At 47.2% G+C, this 21,127-nt stretch overlaps 2 protein-coding genes across 2 annotated transcripts; one reads left to right on the top strand and one right to left on the bottom strand.

Moving 5' to 3' along the window:
• Nucleotides 1-1,450: 1,450 nt before the first annotated feature.
• Nucleotides 1,451-13,139, bottom strand: LOC144108130 (monoglyceride lipase-like). The gene is made up of 7 exons (XM_077641408.1): nt 13,012-13,139; nt 11,363-11,484; nt 10,116-10,252; nt 8,308-8,418; nt 5,714-5,887; nt 3,652-3,783; nt 1,451-1,677 (listed from the first exon to the last, which is right to left on the bottom strand). Exons 1-7 carry the CDS (start codon nt 13,137-13,139, stop codon nt 1,528-1,530), a joined length of 954 nt encoding a protein of 317 aa, XP_077497534.1. The 3' UTR covers nt 1,451-1,527.
• Nucleotides 13,140-14,936: 1,797 nt separating this feature from the next.
• Nucleotides 14,937-20,804, top strand: LOC144108129 (uncharacterized). Its single transcript, XM_077641407.1, has 4 exons — nt 14,937-15,013; nt 19,110-19,349; nt 19,916-20,084; nt 20,594-20,804. Exons 2-4 carry the CDS (start codon nt 19,112-19,114, stop codon nt 20,802-20,804), a joined length of 618 nt encoding a protein of 205 aa, XP_077497533.1. The 5' UTR covers nt 14,937-15,013; nt 19,110-19,111.
• Nucleotides 20,805-21,127: the final 323 nt, after the last annotated feature.

Raw genomic sequence — 21,127 nt, 5'->3', positions numbered from 1 at the left:
CCATATGGCTAGCTCATAAATAGGTATGTTCAGCACTATAAAGAAAATGACTAGGTATCAGATACCGTTTCTTGTTCGCATCGCCCGATAATCCGCACGAAATAATAGACCTCAAAGGTGCACGTTCTTCAATATTTCTTGACTTTTCTCTATAAGTAATACACTGATCGACAATTCATATGGCTAGCTCATGAATAGGTACGTTCAGCACTCTAGATAGAAGGACGGGGTATAAGGTACCAGTCACGAATATATGTTTTCCCTCTCTCTCTTGTGCGATGTTACCTCCAGATGTTGACGTGGAGTGGTAGAGGGCGGGTCTCGTGAGTGACCCGGGGGACGTACTTCGCGACTGGTGAGTTTGAGACAGGCGTGCAGGTCTTCTGACGTTGGCACTTGGAAAGGCTTTCCTCAAAAGGTTATTTATTACAATATTTACAGAACTGATTTACATATGCCGAAAGGTTTCGGCCTCTCCGCTTTAACTAAAAAAGACAAAACTCCAAACTCTCGCGACTCCGTATCACCGTCGGCCACCACACGGCCAACCCGATCGGCCGCCGCTCAAGGAACTCCGCTTCTCCAACTCCGCTACCTCGGGACCACCACCGGCCGCACACGGCCGATCTGTCCGGCTGCCACCGACCAACCTCCCGCGCTCTCCTTAGCGCGCACCCATCTCCTTGTCCTCCCGCCAAAACTACCCCCTCAGCCAATAGGTGACTTTCCCGCCACATTTCGAACGCAGCATATCACAACACAAAAGAAAAGCACATAATATAAAACACACGCCTTGCAACGCAAAAGAAAAGCACAAAATATCGAACACACGGCTCGCTGCAAGGTGCCGTGGCTAACTAGAAAAATGCCACAACAAGGGGATAGAAACCATTTACGACACATGCGTCCTGTTAGCCGCTCTGGCCTAGGGTGCCCGGATGCCCGCTCGCCTCCGGCGCTGGCCCACCCGAGCCGTCCTGTCGTCGTCTCCTGCTTCTGATCGACCGACTTCCAAAAACAGACCATTCCTCCTCGCTTAGACCGAGGCTCCCGAAACTCGCGCGCGACGCCGCCCTGAGAGCCTCGCTCTTTTGTCGGCGTGTTCCCCTGCTCCCCATCGGCGGCACTCCCCACGACGTACGCCAGCTGCGTCGTGACAGTACCGCTTCTTGTTCGCACCGCCCAAACAACCACACGAAAGAGTAGACCTCAAAGGTGCAGGTTCTTCAATATTTCTTGATTTTTCTCTATAAGTAATACACTGATCGACAATCCATATGGCTAGCTCATGAATAGGTATGTTCAGCACCCCAGATAAAAGGACTGGGTATAAGATACCGCTTCATGTTCGCCCTCAAAGGTGCAGGTTCTTCAATACTTCTTGAGTTTACTCATTGCCGTTAGCGGCAAGATCATATTTACATAATTTACCTTGCACTCGCACCGTGAGCTATATGTATTCGTTTAGTTGCAGAACGCAGGAGTGACGTTCCGCCTTTCTTCGTCCAGCACCGGTGGCTATAGGGCTCATTGTTTGCTCGACTGTGATAAGTCGAGTGAAGGCGTTGCGCTTTCAGGCGGCAACCTCGCCGCCATCCAGTCTGCGATGTCCTGGAACGCCTTTTCTGGCACGCCTTCTATTTCCGCCAGGATGTTGTGGTAGGCACCCGGGTAGACCTGTTTTCCGGGGAAGAGAGCATCCAGCTGTGTTTCTGTACGTTATGGGTGCAACGACAGCAACGTGCAAGTTCATGAAGCAGCTTCAGTCGCGTGAAGAGATCGCAATTCGAATTTATCGCGAAAGGAGCAGTCAGGTTAACGCTCATTAGGTCCCGCGATCCTATTGGTTACTCTCTCCGGTTCGTCCTTTTGAAAAAACTGTGACAATGTGAAATCAATGAAAGAAATATGAGCGTCGTCACGAGGTGGTCTTGAAGCGTATTAATTTAAACATGCCTTGCACAAGTTATGAATTTGTCGTGTGAGAGTCTTTCCCATACTGGTATCGCATTCGTCACTTGTAAGGACGCATACCGCAACGTGTGCTACTCATATGTGAATGAAGGTTGGCAATTATTCTGCCTACTTCTTTCCGCTTTGGCGAGGTGCATGCACCCTTCACTTGGCGGACAAATAGTGAAATTTTAATTTAGTAAGACGAAAACACTTTTCTTATTGGATGTGTCGTTTCTTGTGTTAAGCGGCGCAGTTTATTGTGAGGATTTATGCTTACTACAGAAATTCTGAAGAGAAACTGATTTTTATTTTTTTTCGCAAACTCCTGAGTACACCTAAGGAATCAGCAGGGTCCAAATGTGAAACAGCCATGCGGCAGGCTTCACCGCAGTGTCAGCTGTTTTAAAATGGGCACAAAAACGCACCAATGGATGCATGAATACATTCCATGCGTTGCTTTTAGAGAAAACGGGGCGGCCACAATACACCCCAAGATTCACTACTGGATCGTATTGGTTGCTATCCCATTCGTAGGATGTGTTGCCGGCATTGTGTAAACGGCAATGGTTTTACCTTATTTTGCTCCATCTTAAAAAAGCCAGAGACGTCCAGCCCCACCAACATCCCAACCCACAGCTGGCTACAATACTGCCTCTTCCCTTTTAATTATTACTGCTTGATCAGTCGACGAGGGAAACATGCACACCAACAAGCCTCGCAAACTGTTTTGCGATGAACACCAGGCACACTTATTGACTGATGCTTTGTGTCCATTCCGCTATGTAATTTTCAGAAAAGGTAGTTTTTTAATAGAAGACAAGGAAATTTCGTAGCGAAGCCTGGCCGAGGTAAAGGAACCCAGCTTCATACCCTTTGAATTGCAAGCTTGCTCCCTTGGTTACAGTGAAGGTGGTCGAAAGTGTTTTAAGGGAATGCCCTTAGGTGGAGTGAATTTGTAATAAGGGAACAATTGCTGATTAGCATCCACCCAAGCGCAGCTAAACGACTACAAAGGAAAGCTATACAGCTTTAAGACAAGCTCCACAGTTTAAAAAAAAAATCCATCCTGGTGTGGGGCGCTCCACACAGGCCCCGCGCACGTGGTGCACGTGGGGGCGCGTAGTACTATAAGTCGTGAGAATGAGAGTCATAGGTTCAGAAACAACGTCCATTGCAGAATTCATTATGAAAGTTGTGATTGTTTTATTTGCCGCAGAGCAACGTGGCATGTTTTGTGGAGCAGATATCTGGAGCTCGGCTACACTGCCAATTCCTTCTAGCCAGTGACCACGGAATGCTTTTCAGTCTCGATGTCACAAGTTTGAAGCGAGTAATGGACAAAAAGAGTAGCATCTTCAAATCTAATTCTCTCGATAATAAATGCCCCTTTTGCTTACGTACTGATGACAATTTGGCTAGAAGGAGTCATATAGTCTATTTTTACATACAACAAAAGTTGGAAGTAGTTGGTCCTTGTTTCGCTAGAATGAAACGCATTATGCAGCAGAAAGATTGAGCGGGGACAAATCAGTGCGCCCAAGCTTCGGAGTAAAGTCCTGAAGGAGGTCCCTCCATAGCCATCGTGGCTAAGGGAATGCGAAGGCGTGGTATATGCAGGAGATTACACGATGGAAACGAAGGAATTCAGGGAAACGCTATGGAAATGTACATGGGGTGAATGCCTGGCCAATGCACCTTAAAAGTCTTGTCGCTGCTGTGGACGGTCTGGAAAAACTCTTCCGTTGCGGCGGGTGCGCATATCTTGTCTGCTGCGCCAACTTGGACCAGCAGTGGCGCCTGGACCAGGTGAGCTTTCTTGTGAAGATTCTGAACGAAATCAGGAAAAGGCAATGAAATCGGCAGCTGCGGGCAGCAGCTCTTTGGCTTTCAGTGCACGCGCTCGAGTGCTATCCTTTCCGCCCTGTCCTGGTGAAAATGTACGCCATTTGCCAGAAGTGTTCACAACACGTGGTTTGAATTTCAGCCTTGCAAAGGGGAGCTTATAGAACACACCCCTAGCTCTAAATCTCTCCTCTGGAATAATGACCACCGTCTTCATAACCTTTTAAAAGGACACTCATGAAAAATTTGAGTTGGTCCATGCCAGCATAAAGCTGCATTTTAATCACGCAGAAGCTGCTTCTCATAAAAAAGAGCTTTTACAAGCTAGACTAGGTAAAAAACATAAGTACCACCACCCTCGGCCATTTTCTCAAGCAATTTCAGTGCGCCGACAAAGATTTTGGGTGATATTCATAAGGCTAAGTACTAAACTGCCATTCCCTTCCAAACATTTATCACCAAGTCCCTGTCGGCGTAGACGTAGCGAGTTTGAATCGATTAGCAGAAATGTCTAAACTTAAAAATTTTTAGCAGCGATAAATGCGTTTAATATTGCCGGCAAAGCATCAACACACACAAAAGGGGCCATAGAAATTCTTTTATGTAGAAAAAAAATGGATGGGGCTGCCCTCAGTATTCCTTAATACATTTAGGCTTTTAGAAGTGCCTTCAGGTGACGATAAGTTTTTATGGCGTAAAGGCATCTCTGGCTGACCAGTTCCATGAGCCCAGGTATTTTCGTCAACTCAAAGTGGGGTCAACGACCCATTTCCTACTTCGCGAGTCACCATACATACCGAAGAACGGCAGATAAGGAAGATAAAAAGAAAACCATGTCAGCAAACTATGCAGGCCAGGTAGACTGGCATAAAGAACACACGAAGACAGTACAAAGGTTCACAATTAGGCAGTGGGGCTAATGATAACATTGCTGCGCAAAAGCTCCTGATATAGCCCTAAAAAACTCTTCAACAGGGTTCTTAAAAAAGAAGCAGATAATTGTCAACACGCCCCTATAATAGGGATGTGGTGGATAGTTGTCCCATGGCTAAGTTTATGCCCGAACCTACCTCCTTTATACTATTCCGCATGCTTTCTGCTCTATCTTGATCAGGCTACTCTCTCGCTGTACCCACAAACCATCTTATCTTTTGTTACTTATTTCCACTATATTAAATTTCACCATTCATTGCCAGGCGTTTCAGCATCCTCAGATTACTTGCTCAACGCAGCCTTAAGCATCTTGGGATTAAGGAACCTCACAAGCCGGTGTTCTCTGTATAACACGAGATGCAATGACAGCTCTTTGCTGCGGTGAATGTAATTTCATTATTAATTACAGATTATTATTTGCCTTTATTATTCAACCAATATATAAATTAATACGTTAATATATTATTACATTAATTAAATAACCACATATTATAAATTGCCTGAAACGCTAAGGCGCCCGTGTGCTGTGCGATGTCAGTGCACGTTAAAGATCCCCAGGTGGTCGAAATTATTCTGGAGCCCTCCACTACGGCACCTCTTTCTTCCTTTCTTTCACTCCATCCTTTATCCCTCCCCTCACGGCGCGGTTCAGGTGTCCAACGGTATATGAGACAGATACTGCGCAATTTCCTTTTCCCCAAAACCAATTATTATTATTATTATTATTATTAATTGTCTTTTTCTTTGGTGAAGTGCACATGACGTCAATGTGCTTGCACTCGTGACTTCCCTCTGTTCGGAATACTCAGCGGGGCAAGTTGCCACAGCGCAGTGCATACAGTGACGTCATGTGTGACACCACTGCATGCTGGCCAATCAGCGGTACGCGGGGTTACGTCAACGCTGAAAGGTCCGAAAACGTGGCCTTAACCGTAGTAGCTGTGAAACAACAAATCTGTGGGGTTTTAAACCCGAGTCCTACCTCCAGTGCCACAACTCCTGCAGCGGCCCAGCCCACCGGTATGTGGCCTTTGTAGCGCAGCGGGTCGTTCCTCTGCCAGGACACAACGTTGGCATCCCGAGTGAGCAGCGTCAGGTCCAGCGCTGCCACGGGCATGCCGGGCACCAGGCGGCCCAGGATCTTGGTCGTGGTCCTCTAGTGTGCCGAGCATGAGAAGTCTTATTAGGCGAGATTTGTTAGACCTCAGATCGGCGAAATCCGCGTACTTACATGAAAGTATGCAAGAAAGAGCTATGTATGGCCAGTTAGGAATACTTGAGAAAATTCCGCCAAGGAAGCCCTTGCAAAAAATTTTTTAGACAGTCTATACACTGTCCATAGACTTCTGTATATAAAATCTATAGTCTCTCTAGCGACAAACCCCAAAAGAACAGTCTATAGGCGATACAGATCATATAGACAGTCTATAGACAACCTATAGATTTATGGCCATATACTTTTAGTAGACTTTTGTATACAGACAGTCTATAGACTGTGAACAGACAAAAAACAACTATAGGAAGACAATAGAGTCTTTAAGAAGTGTATAGCCTGTCTACATACCATTTTTGTAAGGGAGACTATGGGTTGCAGTTGCCGGGGCACCCTCACAGTAGTAGAGAGAGGGCTGGGCAGAAGGGAAGGGGTGGTAGGGAGTACTCAGATTTCGCGCATCTGTCTAGTCGTCGTCTGGCCAGATGCAAGGTTGTCTTGTGGAAACCATGCGAAGACTTTTCCTCTTGTTGAAACGTTGGCTAGCGGACTGAGACTTCCAGCCTCTGAATTCATTTTGTGCCTTCTTACGCTCTATAAAAGGTTATTAATTCTCCCTCAGCGAAATTAGACGCATTACCTTTACTTGGGCGCACGCAGGGACACTGCGGCTAACGAATGCGCATGCGGAAAACGCTACGTACGTAACCGTACCCTGAGGGCGTACGCGCTCTAAGCTGATACTAGCGACAGCACGAAGAGGACGGGTTGCGTTGAGAACGTGGCGGTGCGCTTTTCAAGTTTTCGATCAAATACATCATCGACGCTGCATTCTACGACACGATAGGTTGCCTTTAGCTTCGGCAATCACTTTTAATCCGCGTACTGTACTGTCACCCATACACCAAGGGCTTGGCCCTCCAAGGGCCGTAAGCCACATTGCTCGAACACTGCGGGCCTGTCGTCGAACCATGCAGCCCGTATCGGCCATGCCATAGATAAATGCCACCGTTGCATTAACATTGACAAGAATACTTGTCAAAATGCTCCCACAGGCCTAAGCTCTGAAGTTCAACGAGTACAAACGGTGGTACTTAAATATCTCGTTGCATTTCCGCGCAGACAATTTTGCTATCTCGCTTACTGGTAATAATAATAATAATAATAATAATAATAATAATAATAATAATAATAATAATAATAATAATAATAATAATAATAATAATAATAATAATAATAATAATAATAATAATAATAATAATAATAATAATAATAATCGTTTTTTGGGGGAAAGGAAATGGCGCAGTATCTGTCTCATATATCGTTGGACACCTGAACTGGCCCGTAAGGAAGGGATAAAGGAGGGAGTGAAAGAAGAAAGAGGTGCTGTAGTGGAGGGCTCCGGAATAATTTCGACCACCTGGGGATTTGTAACCTGCACTGACGTCGCACAGCACACGGGCGCCTTAGCGTTTTGCCTCCATAAAAACGCCGCCGCCCCGGTCGGGTTCGAACCAGGGAACTCCGGATCAGTAGCCGAGCGCTCTAACCACTGAGCCATCGCGGCGGGTTCGCTTCCTGGTGCAAGCACAGCTCACAATTTAGAAATGTCTGCAAGAGCCAGCTAAAAACTCCGAAGTTTCTAGCAAACGTTTCAATATCATGCACTGTAAACAAAATTTAGACTATGTGGGAGTAAAAAGGTTGTAAGCAGTCCCCTAGTGGACTCATTTTTATTTACGGGCAGGGTATGCTACCCAAGTCCCGGGGTAGATTTAGATCATCATCATCATCATCATCATCATCATCATCATCATCATCATCATCATATCATCATCATCATCACCACCATAACCACCACCACCACCATCATCACCATCATCATCATCGTCATCGTCATCATCATCATCATCAGCACCAGCAGCAGCCTGACTACATCCACTGCAGGGCAAAGGCCTCTTCTAAGTCTCTTGCCAGTTGCGCCCACCCTATGCCTCTTTGACTTTTTATACAGGATGTTTTCTCTTGGCAACGGTGGCACATTTCTGCGGCAAAGAATAGCAACCTGATTCACTTAGCATTGGAAGGCAGCTTTTAAACGTGAGAGCGGAGCTTTTGAGGTTAGTAAATAGAGGAGACTGAAACCTCGGTGAAAGTCTTCGTTCGTTACTGCTAGAACATCGCATGTATTAAAGTGAGAATTTTAAGGACTTTTTTCTATAAACAGTCTATTGACTATGAACAAACCAAGGGAAATATCTATGGGAAAGCAATTTAGTCTATAAGAAGTCGATAGAAAGCACGTAGACCATTCTTATGAAGGTATTACGTTCGCCAAGGAGACGTAATGCTTCTAGCTTCACCTTGTACCAGGGGGCCAATTCCTTGCTCGGGGCAATCAGCGGCGACACGATGATGATTCCGGCGAAGTCGTGGACACGCTTCTGAGCTGCCATGAGAGCCAGTGTCCCGCCCTGGGAAAAAGGGCACTTTATCTAACTTTCTTTTTTTTCAGCCCCTCAGTAGCTTTTGTCTTTATGTAGAAGGCCTTTTTGTCAAGCCACTCACGTCAGCAACTGAAGATCATGGATTTATTTTACCTTAGTCATGGCGCTCAGCGCGGAAACAATTTAGCGCAGGGATATTCGGGTTCGAGGGAAAACGAATCCCCTTTTCACGGAGAAAATTCGCCGGTATACATTTCCACTACGGTGTCCCTTAAAGGGGCTCTGAAACGCTTTCTCAGGAGAGCATATTAACTCACCTAATCACTGCACTGCGTTGCCATGAAAACCAGAGCCAAATAATACTCTTCTACACGCAGCAGACGACCCACAATCGCGCGTCAAAGTTGGCGAGCCCTTCCCGGCGACTTTTCATGCTCGCAACCTCCTCCGTCCCCCGCATCTGCGTAGACAAGGTGAGAGGTGGCCATTGGTTACATTCTTATAAGCCGCTTATCTCCGGCGGGTCGGGAAGCTCCGCTCCCAGAGGGGGGTCGGCGAAGGAGCGCCTACCTTCCAGAGTGCAAAAAGTGACGAGAGGAGAGGGAAAGGCGCGAATACGCTGAAATTCAAATTTTAACTATATATACAGATAACTCAGCTTCTACAAAGCGCATTTAAAAAAATCATTGCTGGACACTATTCGTGAAGCGGCGTGCTTCAATATCCCAGACATGCCGCAACTTTATTAGAGCCCCCTTCACAGCCCCTTTAAAACTGAAGCCTGTTGGGCTAGTAGTTACTATAAGGTCAACGGAACTTGTAGACGGGCCAGATGGTTCATAGCTTCAAGAAGCAGTAAACCGCATTCACAATACATATACAAGGGGGAGGAAGAACATCGAACCAGCGCTTGTACAGGGTCCTTCTCCTTTATGTCTGTCTTGTGAATGCGTGGTACTACTTCCTGGAAAATTAGTTAGGATGCCTTGAGGGAACCAAACAGACCACAAGAGAACAGAAACCGAGAAGCACATGAGCACGTATGTGCGTGTTTCGTCATTTTCTGCTGTGTGTGCGCTGTTGAACAAGTCGGTCAAAAGTTCACCATAGCTTCGACCACAGTGACAGCCTTAACTGGAGCATATGGAGCATTCACTCGTTACGTGGTAGGTGCTTGGTTTGAATCGCAGTACCGCCCGGCACATAATGGCTTTTGCAGTTTGTCCGAAAAACTTTATCAGTGAGCAATAAAAGAACACGCCTGGCCGGGAGGAGTTTGTGTTATCCTGGTTACAAACGCTTGAAAGAAATAGTGTCAGGTGCTTCAGTACTCTGCGGCGTTGTGACCGGTATAGGAGCATAGTAGTTTATCCGTAGCAGTGACATTCATAAGGATGTTGGGCAACTAGAAGAAGACTGCAGACTGACCAGTACTTCAAGGCTCTCGCCAGCCCACAGACTGACTTATTCAGCCCGGTGCGCCAGTCGACCATCTGTACATGTTTTTCGGCGCTGATGTGTCCACTGCTAACTATATATTCTTTTCCACGCGACGAACTGTGATACCCCAAAGAAGAGATGTGTTCAGATGACCTCCGATAACAGTTGGTCTTTCTTGGTGCACTTAATATTGCGTCGGGAAGCAAAACTCTGCGCAACGCCAGTGTGCTCAAATGTGCTAACAACAGCGCGTTCGTTCCACGAGTAATGTGGTATGCGCTGACCATGGAGTGACCGATGAGGTAGACGGCCTTGCGTGAGAACTTCCGCCTCGTCTTGTCCACGTGAAACAGGATGTCGTCCAGGTAGTCGTCGAATGTCTTCACGTTCGCCCGGCCCCCCTCGCTCATCCCGTGGCCTACTGAAAGCGGAAAAGAAAAAAAATTAAGAAGTTATTGAAAGAATTAGGTTACAGCTTAGTTGGAGATTCGTAAAAGATTCGAAGACAGCTGTTAATGGTCGCAAATCTGACGAGAAGGAGGCTGCTGCTTAGCGCTGAGGATTTCTGCAGTCTGACTGCGGCAAGGTCTTCCTAACACGAACCTCGTCCGAGATGGCAGTTCAAGGTCCGGCCCAGTAGGTGAAGAAGCCGTGGTGTGTGTGCGTGCGTGTGTGCGTGCGCTTGTGCGTGCGTGTGCGCGTGCGCGTGTGTGCGTGTGTGCGTGTGTGCGTGTGCGCGTGTGTGTGTGTGTGCGTGTGTGTGCGCGTGTGCGTGTGTGTGTGTGTGCGTGTGCGTGCGCGTGCGCATGTGTGTGTGTGTGTGTGAGTGTGTGTGTCCATTAACTAAAATCCATTAGCCTCAGCATGGCTAATGGATTTGAGCCCCGCGGTAGCATGGCCGCGGTAGCAATGCCCTTCGAAGATTTGTCAGAGACACAACAACTTATATGGCCCCCGTGATAGTCCATATGTGTATGTGACCTTTGTGGGAGATTGTATCAATACTTTACCACGCGCATATGAGGCAGCCGACAAAGTATACTTCCTTATTAATGTTTTCGGAACAAGAAAGCCTCCAAGCAGCAGCATTTCCTTCCAGGCTTCTGGAGAGGTCGCACATTAAACAGAGAATTGTGGAGCGCAGGAAAGGGCAGAACATGGCTTGTATATATAGTTTGCGTTCGCGTGACCAAATGCCAAGAAATAAGGCCTTTTCTAGCGTTCCTTCTTCCTGACACTTTTGTTGCACGGCGTCAGATTAACACCTCTAGTTACAGTTAAAGAGATCGTTCCCGTTCCCTTCAATATAAACGACGCATATAGCCTTGTAAATTTCATGAAATTTTAACACTTTTAATGAGGTCGAGAAGGATGCTTACATATCTTTCAGAGTATATATAGAGAACACAGCATAGTGCTAAATATAATATAGAAATAGTGCTAAATATTTCGGAGCGTTACCCTTCAAGACACTGTAGTTTCGGTTCAGAGAAATTTTGTGTGAAATTGGCTGACGAGTATATACACTCACCGAGATCTTGGATGAAGACGTAGCAGCCCAGTCCGACCAGCATCGTAGCCAGCGTGTCGTAGTACGGGACGCCACTGTGCTCCATATACCCGTGGATCATGAAAACCAGCCCCCTGCAGCGGCTAAGATAAAAAAAATGGCAGTGGCTTAACATGGCTAACCCTGGAATACAGCGAAAAGCAAGCACGCTTGATAAGCGTCTGAGGCTCGTCCATGGCAGCTCCGCTGTATGCTCGCTACAGCCGTTCTATATGTACCCACACGACCACGTGGCTATGACGTGGTATAACATGCTCTTAGGACATCACCATCGGATGTCATCACGTGGCGTCACATCACCCTATCGGAAGTTCTTAAGGTCAAAGGTAAACCCGAAGGTCACCCAATGACAAAGGTAAGAAATCAGAGGCCAACTCAAGGTCAAAGGTCAAAGTTCAACTAACGGTCATGGGTAGAGGTCAGCGGTCAAGGGTTCGACACCATAGCTGTGCCACATATGGTCATACACGGCTAACGTGGTTGGGCTGAATGTCGTTCAAGGTCGTTCTCCGGCCTACGCGACAACTGCTTCACCTAGCGTAGTGAAGCTTTTCGCTTCAATAACACTTTGAACTAGGACGGGCCATTCATCCTCACAGCGCCAAACATGGGAACTCGCGCGATATCGAAGAGGATTTCAGAAAGAAATGTTCACTTATGATATTGTAACTTTTCCGCTAGTGTACAGAGGAAGGAACTAACCAATCCTTTAATGTACAACTGAGTGGTAGTGCTACACATATGTCAAGCCTGCGACAACACGTGACAAAACAGAGGGAGCCAAACCCATGACTTCCGCTTGTATAGTGCGCGCCTGCAGGGTATCTGCAAGGCGTCTGCAAGGCACACACGCTCGCTCACCTATCTATATAAAGCGAGTGTTCGGCTTGACGGCACTATAATACGGCACTATAGTGAAGGGAGGAGCCCGATCATTCACCGAGGTGTACCGCGCCTGATTTCCCTATCAACCCTACCCTTTGATTTCCGCCTTCCTCCGTATTACGACGCCACCAACTATGCCGCGTAACCAAAAACACGGCCTTAACTGCTGTGGGCGTTAAAAGTGCAATGTCTACAGATTGCTGAAATCTAGCGATAGCGATCTCAGTGTGAGCAAGGTTGAAAACAGTCTGCAATACCACGTTGTTGAAGGATAATTGCTGCACTTCGCAATGAAAGCCTTTAACTCCGAAAAATTCACCATAACTTTTGCGGCGTCACGCCAAACTTGCTGACATCTCGACCATGACTGAGCGATGGTACAGATTTTGTGAAAAGCATGCAGCCCAAGGGTTCTGCTTCTGAGCGCTGCAGCACGGCTCCTTTTGCATACCCAGAGACCTTAACCCCACGAAGGCGGGAGGAACTTAAATCCTCAACCCTGCCAACCTTAGGACTGTCAGATGTGCTAAATGGTCCCGCTGCATGGCTTGGAACCATAGGCCTAGGCTGTATAGTTTTGACAAAGGCTGTACACGAGAAAACCTGAAATCCTGTACAAATCGCGGTCCGAATACGACAAGTAGTCGATAAGCCGAGTAACTGGGCCTCACTCGAATGCCTCTCGGGTATAGATGTGGACTCAGGAAAAAGCGCGCGTGTCCAACCTCAGACTGGTCAGAGGCATCCAGGACTTGCAGCAGATCTTCTGGCCGTGATGATTGACGAATTCGTCGGTCTCGACCTTGAAGGATCCGGGCAGGGCGACGTTCACCGACACAGCCGGCCAAGCCATCCTCCCAATCGTATTCTTCTTCTTCTTCGTCCCTCTTTCGGGCAGCCATGGGCAATTAACTGTCGAGCGGTCACAGAGGTGTACAGCGCCTGATGTGATGCGAAGGCAAGATAACCGCTGGTCCTTAAGGGTAACAGAGTGAATGCCAACAGAAGGATGGAGGTGAAATTTCTGAGGCCCGTGCACTGTGCGATGTCCGTGCACGTTAATGAACCCCAGGTGGTCGAAATTTACGGAGCCCTTCATTACTGCGTCTCTCATAGCCTGAGTCGCTTTGGGACGTTAAACCCACATAAACCAAACCAAACCATCCAACAGAAGGCAAACGCAGCAGGGGGCGGCAGAAAGTTAGGTGGGCGGATGAGATCAAGAAGTTTGCGGGGATACGGTGGGCGTAGATGGCAAAGAACAGGGTTAACTGGAGAGACATGGGAGAGGCCTTTGACCTGAAGTGGACACAGTCAGGCTGCTGATGATCATGATGAATCATAGTTCTGCGCTCTCAATGCCACAGGCCCCCAGCCACTTGCTTCGACTCGTAGTTTTCCAAACGGCGACGTTGTCTCATGAGCACCTCAAGATTTGTCTTCAAAGGCAACACGTGCGAGCACAGAAAAGGTCGCAAGTAATTTCATCATCACCAGCATCATCATCATCATCATCATCAGCCTGACTACGCCCACTGCTGGGCAAATGCCTCTCCAATGAACCCTGTCCTTTGACAGCTGCAGCCCCCGTATCCCCGCTAACTTCTTAGTCTCATCCGCGCTCCTAACTTTGTGCTGCCCCCTGCTACGCTTGCCTTATCGCCTGGCGTTGTAATTTGTTGTAATTGCGTGCTTCTAAATTCTAGAGTAAATGGCAAAATAAAAAAACCCATAGAAGCTACGGGTTTCAACTACAGACTGGCGCTTTCAAACGCTGTTTTATTTTACTGCTTCAAAGCCCAGTCCCATGCATGATTACGACAGCGTGTATTTCTTTTACTAAGTTGGTAGTACACTCTTGTTTCGGTGAAAATACGGTGTCTGTCGGTGCGAAGCAACCGGGCCCGGAAGAGGAGCCACCCTCCTCTGGGTGCACATCCGGGCAGCTGCCGGTAAATTGCATCTCTCACCTAGGGAATCTACGACCCTCACCCGCGCCACCCACCTGCTGCCTCCAAAAGGTCTCCACCCACACTTCCACCTTCCGCAAGCCTATACGCACAAGAAGCCTACCGCAAAATCAAATGCGTATTAGAAACACGATCACTTCAAAACCGGAATGCACAACCGAAGCTGCGAACAAAGTTTTGTCGCTTGCAATCGTATTATCGCCTGCGCGTTTTCATTTTTCATGAAATGCTTGCATTTTGCCAGAGGATGCGCTGCTTGTTTCACACGTGTCATCACAATCATCATCTTCAAGGGAATGGCCTATACCCTATTCTCATCGCAATCATCGCTTAAAGGAAAATAAATGCACATTCATTTCCGGAAATCTGGTACGTTAACAGAGACCCGGGTCTAAGAGTGGTCGCCCTGAACAGCTCTTTTCTTTTCTGGTTTTAGCTCAGAGCTATTCGTTACATCATCAACATCAGCATAATTGTACTGTGCCCAAAGAGCCCCTAACACTAATCTTTTGACGATTTCGCAGCTGTTTCTACTAATACCATGCACTGACGCTACCGCAGCACGACATCGCGAGAAAGGCATTGGGGCCTTTCTATTTTTCTTTCTTAGGGAAATAAAGAGTGGTTTTAATTGAATTGCACTGAATTCAAAATAGAAAGAAGACGAAGAAGTTATCGACGAAGTGCAGCCCCTTCGATTGCTCGCTACCAGAATCGACGCTCAAGAATTTCTTCCCGTCCACTGTTACACGTCAAGGTGAGTGTGCGCTGTTCAGTATTTTGCGCAGTAGGAAACTTCATCTGTGCGTGCCCTTGCATTTTGCTTAGCTGTGGCCAACGGAACAGGAGGTTATGAACTGCTGTTCCAGATCATCATCCGTGCGCTAAGATCAGGCCACCTAGTTCTGAAAGAAATGGCAAAGGGATACTAAAAGCAAAGACAGTTGTGTCCACTGAAGGAGTCAAATGTATCAATAAGAGGTGAGCGAATGTATGAAACTTTCTAATAGCGAAAGAAATACCCACCTATTGGTTATTTGGAACTCAGAGCTTTTCGAATACTTCACATATTTTTCTTTAACTACGAAGTTTCCGTGGAAGCTGTGTAGCTTTCGGTTGCATAGCGTATGGCTGCGCTTGGGTGGATGTCAACGAGTAATTGTTCTGTTATAACAATTCTGCTGAACCTTGGGGATTTCCTTAAACAGTGGACTAACCCTGCTCTCACATCGAGTTATTGATCAATTCGCTCTCGCCCTACGATATGCTAGCCGTCCTGGTTAGATCTGCTGGAAGAGCGGCTGCCTCGGTGAGGCGGTGGTTCCAGTTCGAATCTCGAAGCAGGACAAATTATTTTATAACTACGGATCAGGAAGGTGTGATTACACAAATGTTATAGTTTTGCCAGACGAAGCTACATAGTTTTATTTGTAGCCGTGTGGCTGCTGTGGGGTGGAAGCTAATCAGTAATTAAACCCTTATTACTTTTCGAATAATTGCCACGAGGTTAGAATAAGGCCTGTCATATTTTCATTCAATAACTGTTCCGAAAACTCGGTCCGCACTGATGCCGCATACTATCCTGCCGCGATCAGTAAGCGCGAGATGAAGGGTTCAGTGCTGTGACGAGGCCCATTTGTGTGCAGCGTTCATAAGGCTGTTAAATGGCCTCAAAGACTGCACGACGCGGCAGGGCTAAGACATGTACAGCAAACCCTGCCGTTAAACCGATCTCGGAGGCCATGCCTCCCACGTAGCTGCCACCCTGGGTCTAGTTTTTTCTCTTTCGTTAGCAACAAAAAAAGTTAATTAGTTAATTTTCGTTTACGTATAACTTGAAGGTCATGGAGTTAATACCGCTGATTTCGGGTGCGACCCTATAGTGGAGATTAGTTTTGCATCTTTTAACAGCCCTAGCGTTAACTACGCAAGTTATAGCACCGCCGTTATAGCACCGCTGGCGTTGGCGCTTCAACGTTTCACGCAATTGCTCGTTTTGTACGAATATTAGTAGCGAATATATACAGCACAAATATTCGATTCGTAGTAGATTTGGTTCTATCACTGTTCGATTCGTATTCGATTCCGTTTTTAACTACACTATTCGTATGCGATTCGGTTTGGAAAAATTACTATTCGCACACCACTAATATTATTCGGGAACGTTTCTTTTATTAGACTGCTGGGGGGTAATGGCGCAACACGTAGCCAGCGTAACATTTCGCTGCTATTCACATTCGACAACACCTGCTCGTTCATGCACATTGCCGTACAATCACATGTGTAGGATTTGCGTTATCCGGTGTCAGTTTGCTAGTTAAAATTACCGGCGCGTGCTTATGTATACTCAACTGTAAGCACGATTACTTACGTACATGCAACGAGATTGACACGAAAACGGACGATAGCTATAGGACCGGGGTCTTACAAATGCTCGATATGCCTATGGCCTTTTGTTATATTACTTGTACTGGCATCGACTTTAAGCATATATGTATTGCTTTCGATTTCAAAAAGCGTGTTTCAATCTTCTAGTCATGCTCTGAGATGCGCAGCGACTGAAAAGTTATCAAAACATTTATTTGTACTGGCATCTACTTTCAGCTTGCCTTATTTGATTTGATTTTGAGATGCGCGTTTCAGTCTTGCATTCATGCTTTGAAGGTGCGCAACCGCAAAAAAGGTGTCAAAACATATATGCCTTATTGGTAACCGTAACACAAGGTTTCATCTGTCGGACGGAACGAAATACGAAGAGACCTTACAAAGGCGCTCCGGCACAGCTGACATTCGTGTGATCTTGGGGATCTTGGTATTGAACATTGTGCTGCCGATGCGTTTCGCCTGTGTGCCGTTGTCATACATTCCTGCAATTATGTTATGCATCACTACTCTAGCCACGTTGTTCCGCGGGTCACTGTCTCTCATTAACTCCTCACTTGGATCCGCTGTTTGCAACAGCTGGCAAACATTAGAACCTCCAAAAAAGTCAAAATGGGATTTAGGAAACAGGCGACATACATACGTGGTGTGCGATGTCAGTGCACGTTAAAGATCCCCATGTGGTCGAAATTATTCCGGAGCCCTCCACTACGGCACGGCTTTCTTCCGGTGGCTGAGTGGTTATGCGCTCGGCTGCTGGCCCGAAAGACGCAGGTTCGATCCCGGCCGCGGCGGTTGAATTTCGATGGAGGCGAAATTATAGAGGCCCGTGTGCTGTGCGATGTCAGTGCACGTTAAAGAACCCCAGGTGGTCGAAATTTCCGGAGCCCTTCACTACGTCGTCCCTCATAGCGTGAGTCGCTTTTGGACGTTAAACCTCCATAAACCAAACCTCCTTCTTCCTTTCTTCTCTCAGTCCCTTCTTTATCCCTTCCCTTACGGCGCGGTTCAGGTGTCCGCCGAGATATGTGAGACAGATACTGCGCCATTTTCTTTCCTCGAAAACCAATTTCCAATTTTTCAATATGTGGTGGGAGTCTGTGCAAACGTATTCATTGCAATGTAATCGTTAAAGACGCAATCTGCTGTCGGAGACGAGTATAACAAATTTGAATATTCTTGCAGATCTTTGTTGATGATAACACTAACGAGGGTAGAAATCGCGATTTTGGCAGGGTTTGATATTTCAACTTGCAAAGAAAATCAAGCCAGAATCGATGGTAGCGCCCGTGTTGGGTTAAAACTTAGCGGCTTTCCATGTTATGGGGCTATGCCACCTGGAGTGAATCTATTACACCTTATCAATAGGTCTAGGCGCAAATGTATTGCGATATTTTTGCTGAAAGAACCTTCAGCCCTTTATTTTTTTCTCTTGCAAGTAGTCGCCGTTTCTTGCACAGTCTGACCCTCCTTTCTCATCACCTCATGAAATATTCTCAATGGCAGCCGACCACTATTCCTGCAATGGCGCAGCCATCGGCAGCGCTACTGCCGGCACTGTCGGTCGTTGGTATCTGACGCATATCGTTGGTCCTATTTATTGGTAGTAGTTTTATAAAATTATTCTAATGCTGTGCACTAAGTTTTAATGAAATGCTTACCCCTGCCAGCCACCTGGGTGGCGCGACAGTCATCGTGTTCGTAATGTCAGGGTTTGCAGACGCGAATTGCAACTAAGCGAAATTCGAATATCGAAAAAAAAATGTTTTGAATTGTTCTGCCTGGCGTATTCTCAGCGCCAATGCCTTGAACCATAGTGCTTTCATACACGAGCATAGAGGCGGGAAATCAAGAGCGAGAAGGCAACGAGGCACAGGTGAATTAGTTTCCGAAACTTTATACTACCGTAAGACTAACAGCGCTTGCATATTTCATCACCACCAACGTCATCAGCAAACGACCAGGTAATGTCACCCTTAGAGAAGCGCCCGCCTAGACTCATGCAGCGCCGCCACCTCGTGGTGCGAAATGCAGCATTACAATGATAGTGCATAGAGAAAGAGAGAGAGAGAGAGAGAGAGAAAGAGAGAGAGAGAGAGAGAGCTGTACTGCCTGCCAACAGATGCCACCACCGGGCTGCTGGCGTCGGGACAGGAACACGAAGCGTTCGAAACATCGACACGTCTTGACAACTCAGGGGTAATAGCTGCCACTTACGCATATGTAGCGTCTGGGCAAATGAGGCGATAAGAGACAGAACCAGGTGATATAATTCAGGCCTTTGCCGGGAGAGCGTTTCTTCGCCCTTTTTGAGCCGTAAAGAAAAATGAGGCCTGGCACGGGCGTGATTCTCTAGCCAAGCCCAGCTGCGCCCCGTTGTTGTCGCCTACATGTCTGCCTTGCTGGTACGTATGCTCTTGATCCGATGCCGTTATAATGGATGGTATCTCGCCCCAACTTCCGGCGTTCAGTCATGGACTTCCGGTTGACGGAGCCTCGCCTGACCCCCCAGCAGCAGACGTTCCTGGCACGAGCGGGGATCATTCTGCTCGTCGTCATCGTCGTGATGGCTACTCTCGCCCTGGTGCTCACGCGCAGTCGCCGCGAGGTGTCGCCTCCGGCGCTGGCTTTCCCTGCTCCACGGCGACTGCGCGGCCCCACGCAGCTCTGCAACGCCACCCTCGTGCCGTCTGGCCGCAACTTCGCTGAAGGCGAGGCTTATATATACCCACAACTAAATCTTGCATTGTTTTTCTCATGTTATAAAAATATGGGAGAGAAACATAGTGCCACTTGTGCAGCGTACATTTAGAGGGCCATGGGTTGAGGTCCACCCCTCCCCCTTAAGAAGTGGATAATGGATTTTTTGGAAAGCAGGGAGAGGGGGGGGTGCTTAAAACTTTAATCCATGGTTGCTTCATAACTCAAGGAGGAGTAGCCTATTTGGAGCAGCGGCACCAACAGTAATAACGCGTAGGGTCGAGTACAAATGTTTATGGGATGCAGGTTCACGGAAAAAGGTTTACTTTTACACAATCAATCATGGCAGGGCATTAAAAAGCCTGTGAAGTTGAGTGGCAGCCGGGCTTCGCCGCAGTATTTTTTTTCAAAGACAGCCACATCCCGTAAACGTTTGTTCGCGACTTGTATATACATCTGCAAAACAAGATGGAGAAAGTCACAGGCTTATAGCGCTCTAAAGCAGGCCGAAGTGGAAACAGTGCTTTGTGCGGCCATGCTCATCGTCATTCTATATGCCCATTCCAGGATGCCTTAGGTGGTGGCAACCCCTGTGACGACTTCTATTCTTACGTGTGCTCGGGTTGGTTGCACAAGCCGTCCTTCGTGAGTGCCCACCACTCCCAGATGACGCTGCTTTCCTGGCGGGCCCGCTCTAAACTCAAGAACATGGCGCATGGCATGAAGGCGGCCGGCACCAACACAAGGTGAGGCACGTTATGACGTATTCGTCCTTTTCGACGGCAGTCGTCGTTCGCTCAGAGGATACAGTTAAAGCCTTGCGAGTTGTGAAAAATAACTCACTGCTCGTTGCTATCCTGCAAACCAGGTAGATTGCAATAGAGCTTGTTCTCTTTCTCAAACTTCGTTGGCCGACGCAAGGAACTTTCAGTCGGTAGCTTCGCCTCAAGGGCCAGCTTCGCACACTGACTCGAAGTCTGGTTTGAAGATGAGGTGACCACGTGAGCAGGGCCACAGAGGAGACAGCCTCTCTTGGTGTTCCTTGTTTTGTTTCGCTTAAACTGCAGTGATTGCTAAACCACAGAGTGAACTTGAGATGTGCACTCTTGCTCTGCTGTTTGATAACATAATCTTTCAATAAGTTCATTAGCATTGCTGTCTAATTAACTATTCTAAGAAAGTAAGATATCTCGAGGTAATCAAAGACTTCACATATTGTTAAGGTACGTTTACAACGTCTTCCCCTCTAATTCAGGCCTACTGCTGTGCATGAGGACACGGCCAATAACAGCTGCTGGAAGGCGGCAGCCCTGTACAACGAGTGCCTCAAAGCCACCATGGACCACCGCGCCGATGCCCTGGCTGCCTTCCTCAGGGACGTGGGCTTGGGGTTCAGCGTCCACGTCAGGAACCCCGTAACGCTGGCGCTGGAGCTGGACCCCTACTACAATATCAAGGCACGATAATACCATTGATTTGCTTTTACATTCACCATCCTATTCGAGCATTGCGTACTTAAGTTTAGTTGCGCGATTGGAGTCATAAAGAGGTCATTGTGCAATGAGTATTGTTCCACGTGAAAAACAAACAAGTCTAATTTTAAGATGTTTTTGAAGTGGCTTGAATGGGCAACTCCTCACTTTATTATCAATCGACAGCCGGTTGAATAGGCAAGCTGGGACCAACAAAGGGGAACAAACTAACCTTGAGTCATCCCTGCTTAGCTGCTGAATGTCACTACAAGATCAAATGAGACCACTGCGTAGATCGAATATGAAAATGTCCATAT

This window comes from Amblyomma americanum, chromosome 10, assembly GCF_052857255.1.
Source record: "Amblyomma americanum isolate KBUSLIRL-KWMA chromosome 10, ASM5285725v1, whole genome shotgun sequence".
In the NCBI taxonomy this organism is placed as follows: domain Eukaryota; kingdom Metazoa; phylum Arthropoda; class Arachnida; order Ixodida; family Ixodidae; genus Amblyomma; species Amblyomma americanum.
Note: the sequence above shows the minus strand (reverse complement) of the source record. Positions and strands in the feature narration are given on the sequence as shown.

What these genes read in the sequence shown, in the direction of transcription:
- LOC144108130 (XM_077641408.1), bottom strand. Translation starts at nt 13,139, where the DNA reads ATGGCTTGGCCGGCTGTGTCGGTGAACGTCGCCCTGCCCGGATCCTTC. An exon ending in CGTCTTCATCCAAGATCTCG is followed by an intron (nt 10,253 to 11,362) that starts GTGAGTGTATAT and finishes TTCCGCTTTCAG; the next exon opens with TAGGCCACGGGATGAGCGAG. An exon ending in CAGGAGTTGTGGCACTGGAG is followed by an intron (nt 3,784 to 5,713) that starts GTAGGACTCGGG and finishes GATTTCGTTCAG; the next exon opens with AATCTTCACAAGAAAGCTCA.
- LOC144108129 (XM_077641407.1), top strand. Translation starts at nt 19,112, where the DNA reads ATGGACTTCCGGTTGACGGAGCCTCGCCTGACCCCCCAGCAGCAGACG. An exon ending in TGGCCGCAACTTCGCTGAAG is followed by an intron (nt 19,350 to 19,915) that starts GCGAGGCTTATA and finishes AGGATGCCTTAG; the next exon opens with GTGGTGGCAACCCCTGTGAC. An exon ending in GCGGCCGGCACCAACACAAG is followed by an intron (nt 20,085 to 20,593) that starts GTGAGGCACGTT and finishes CCTCTAATTCAG; the next exon opens with GCCTACTGCTGTGCATGAGG.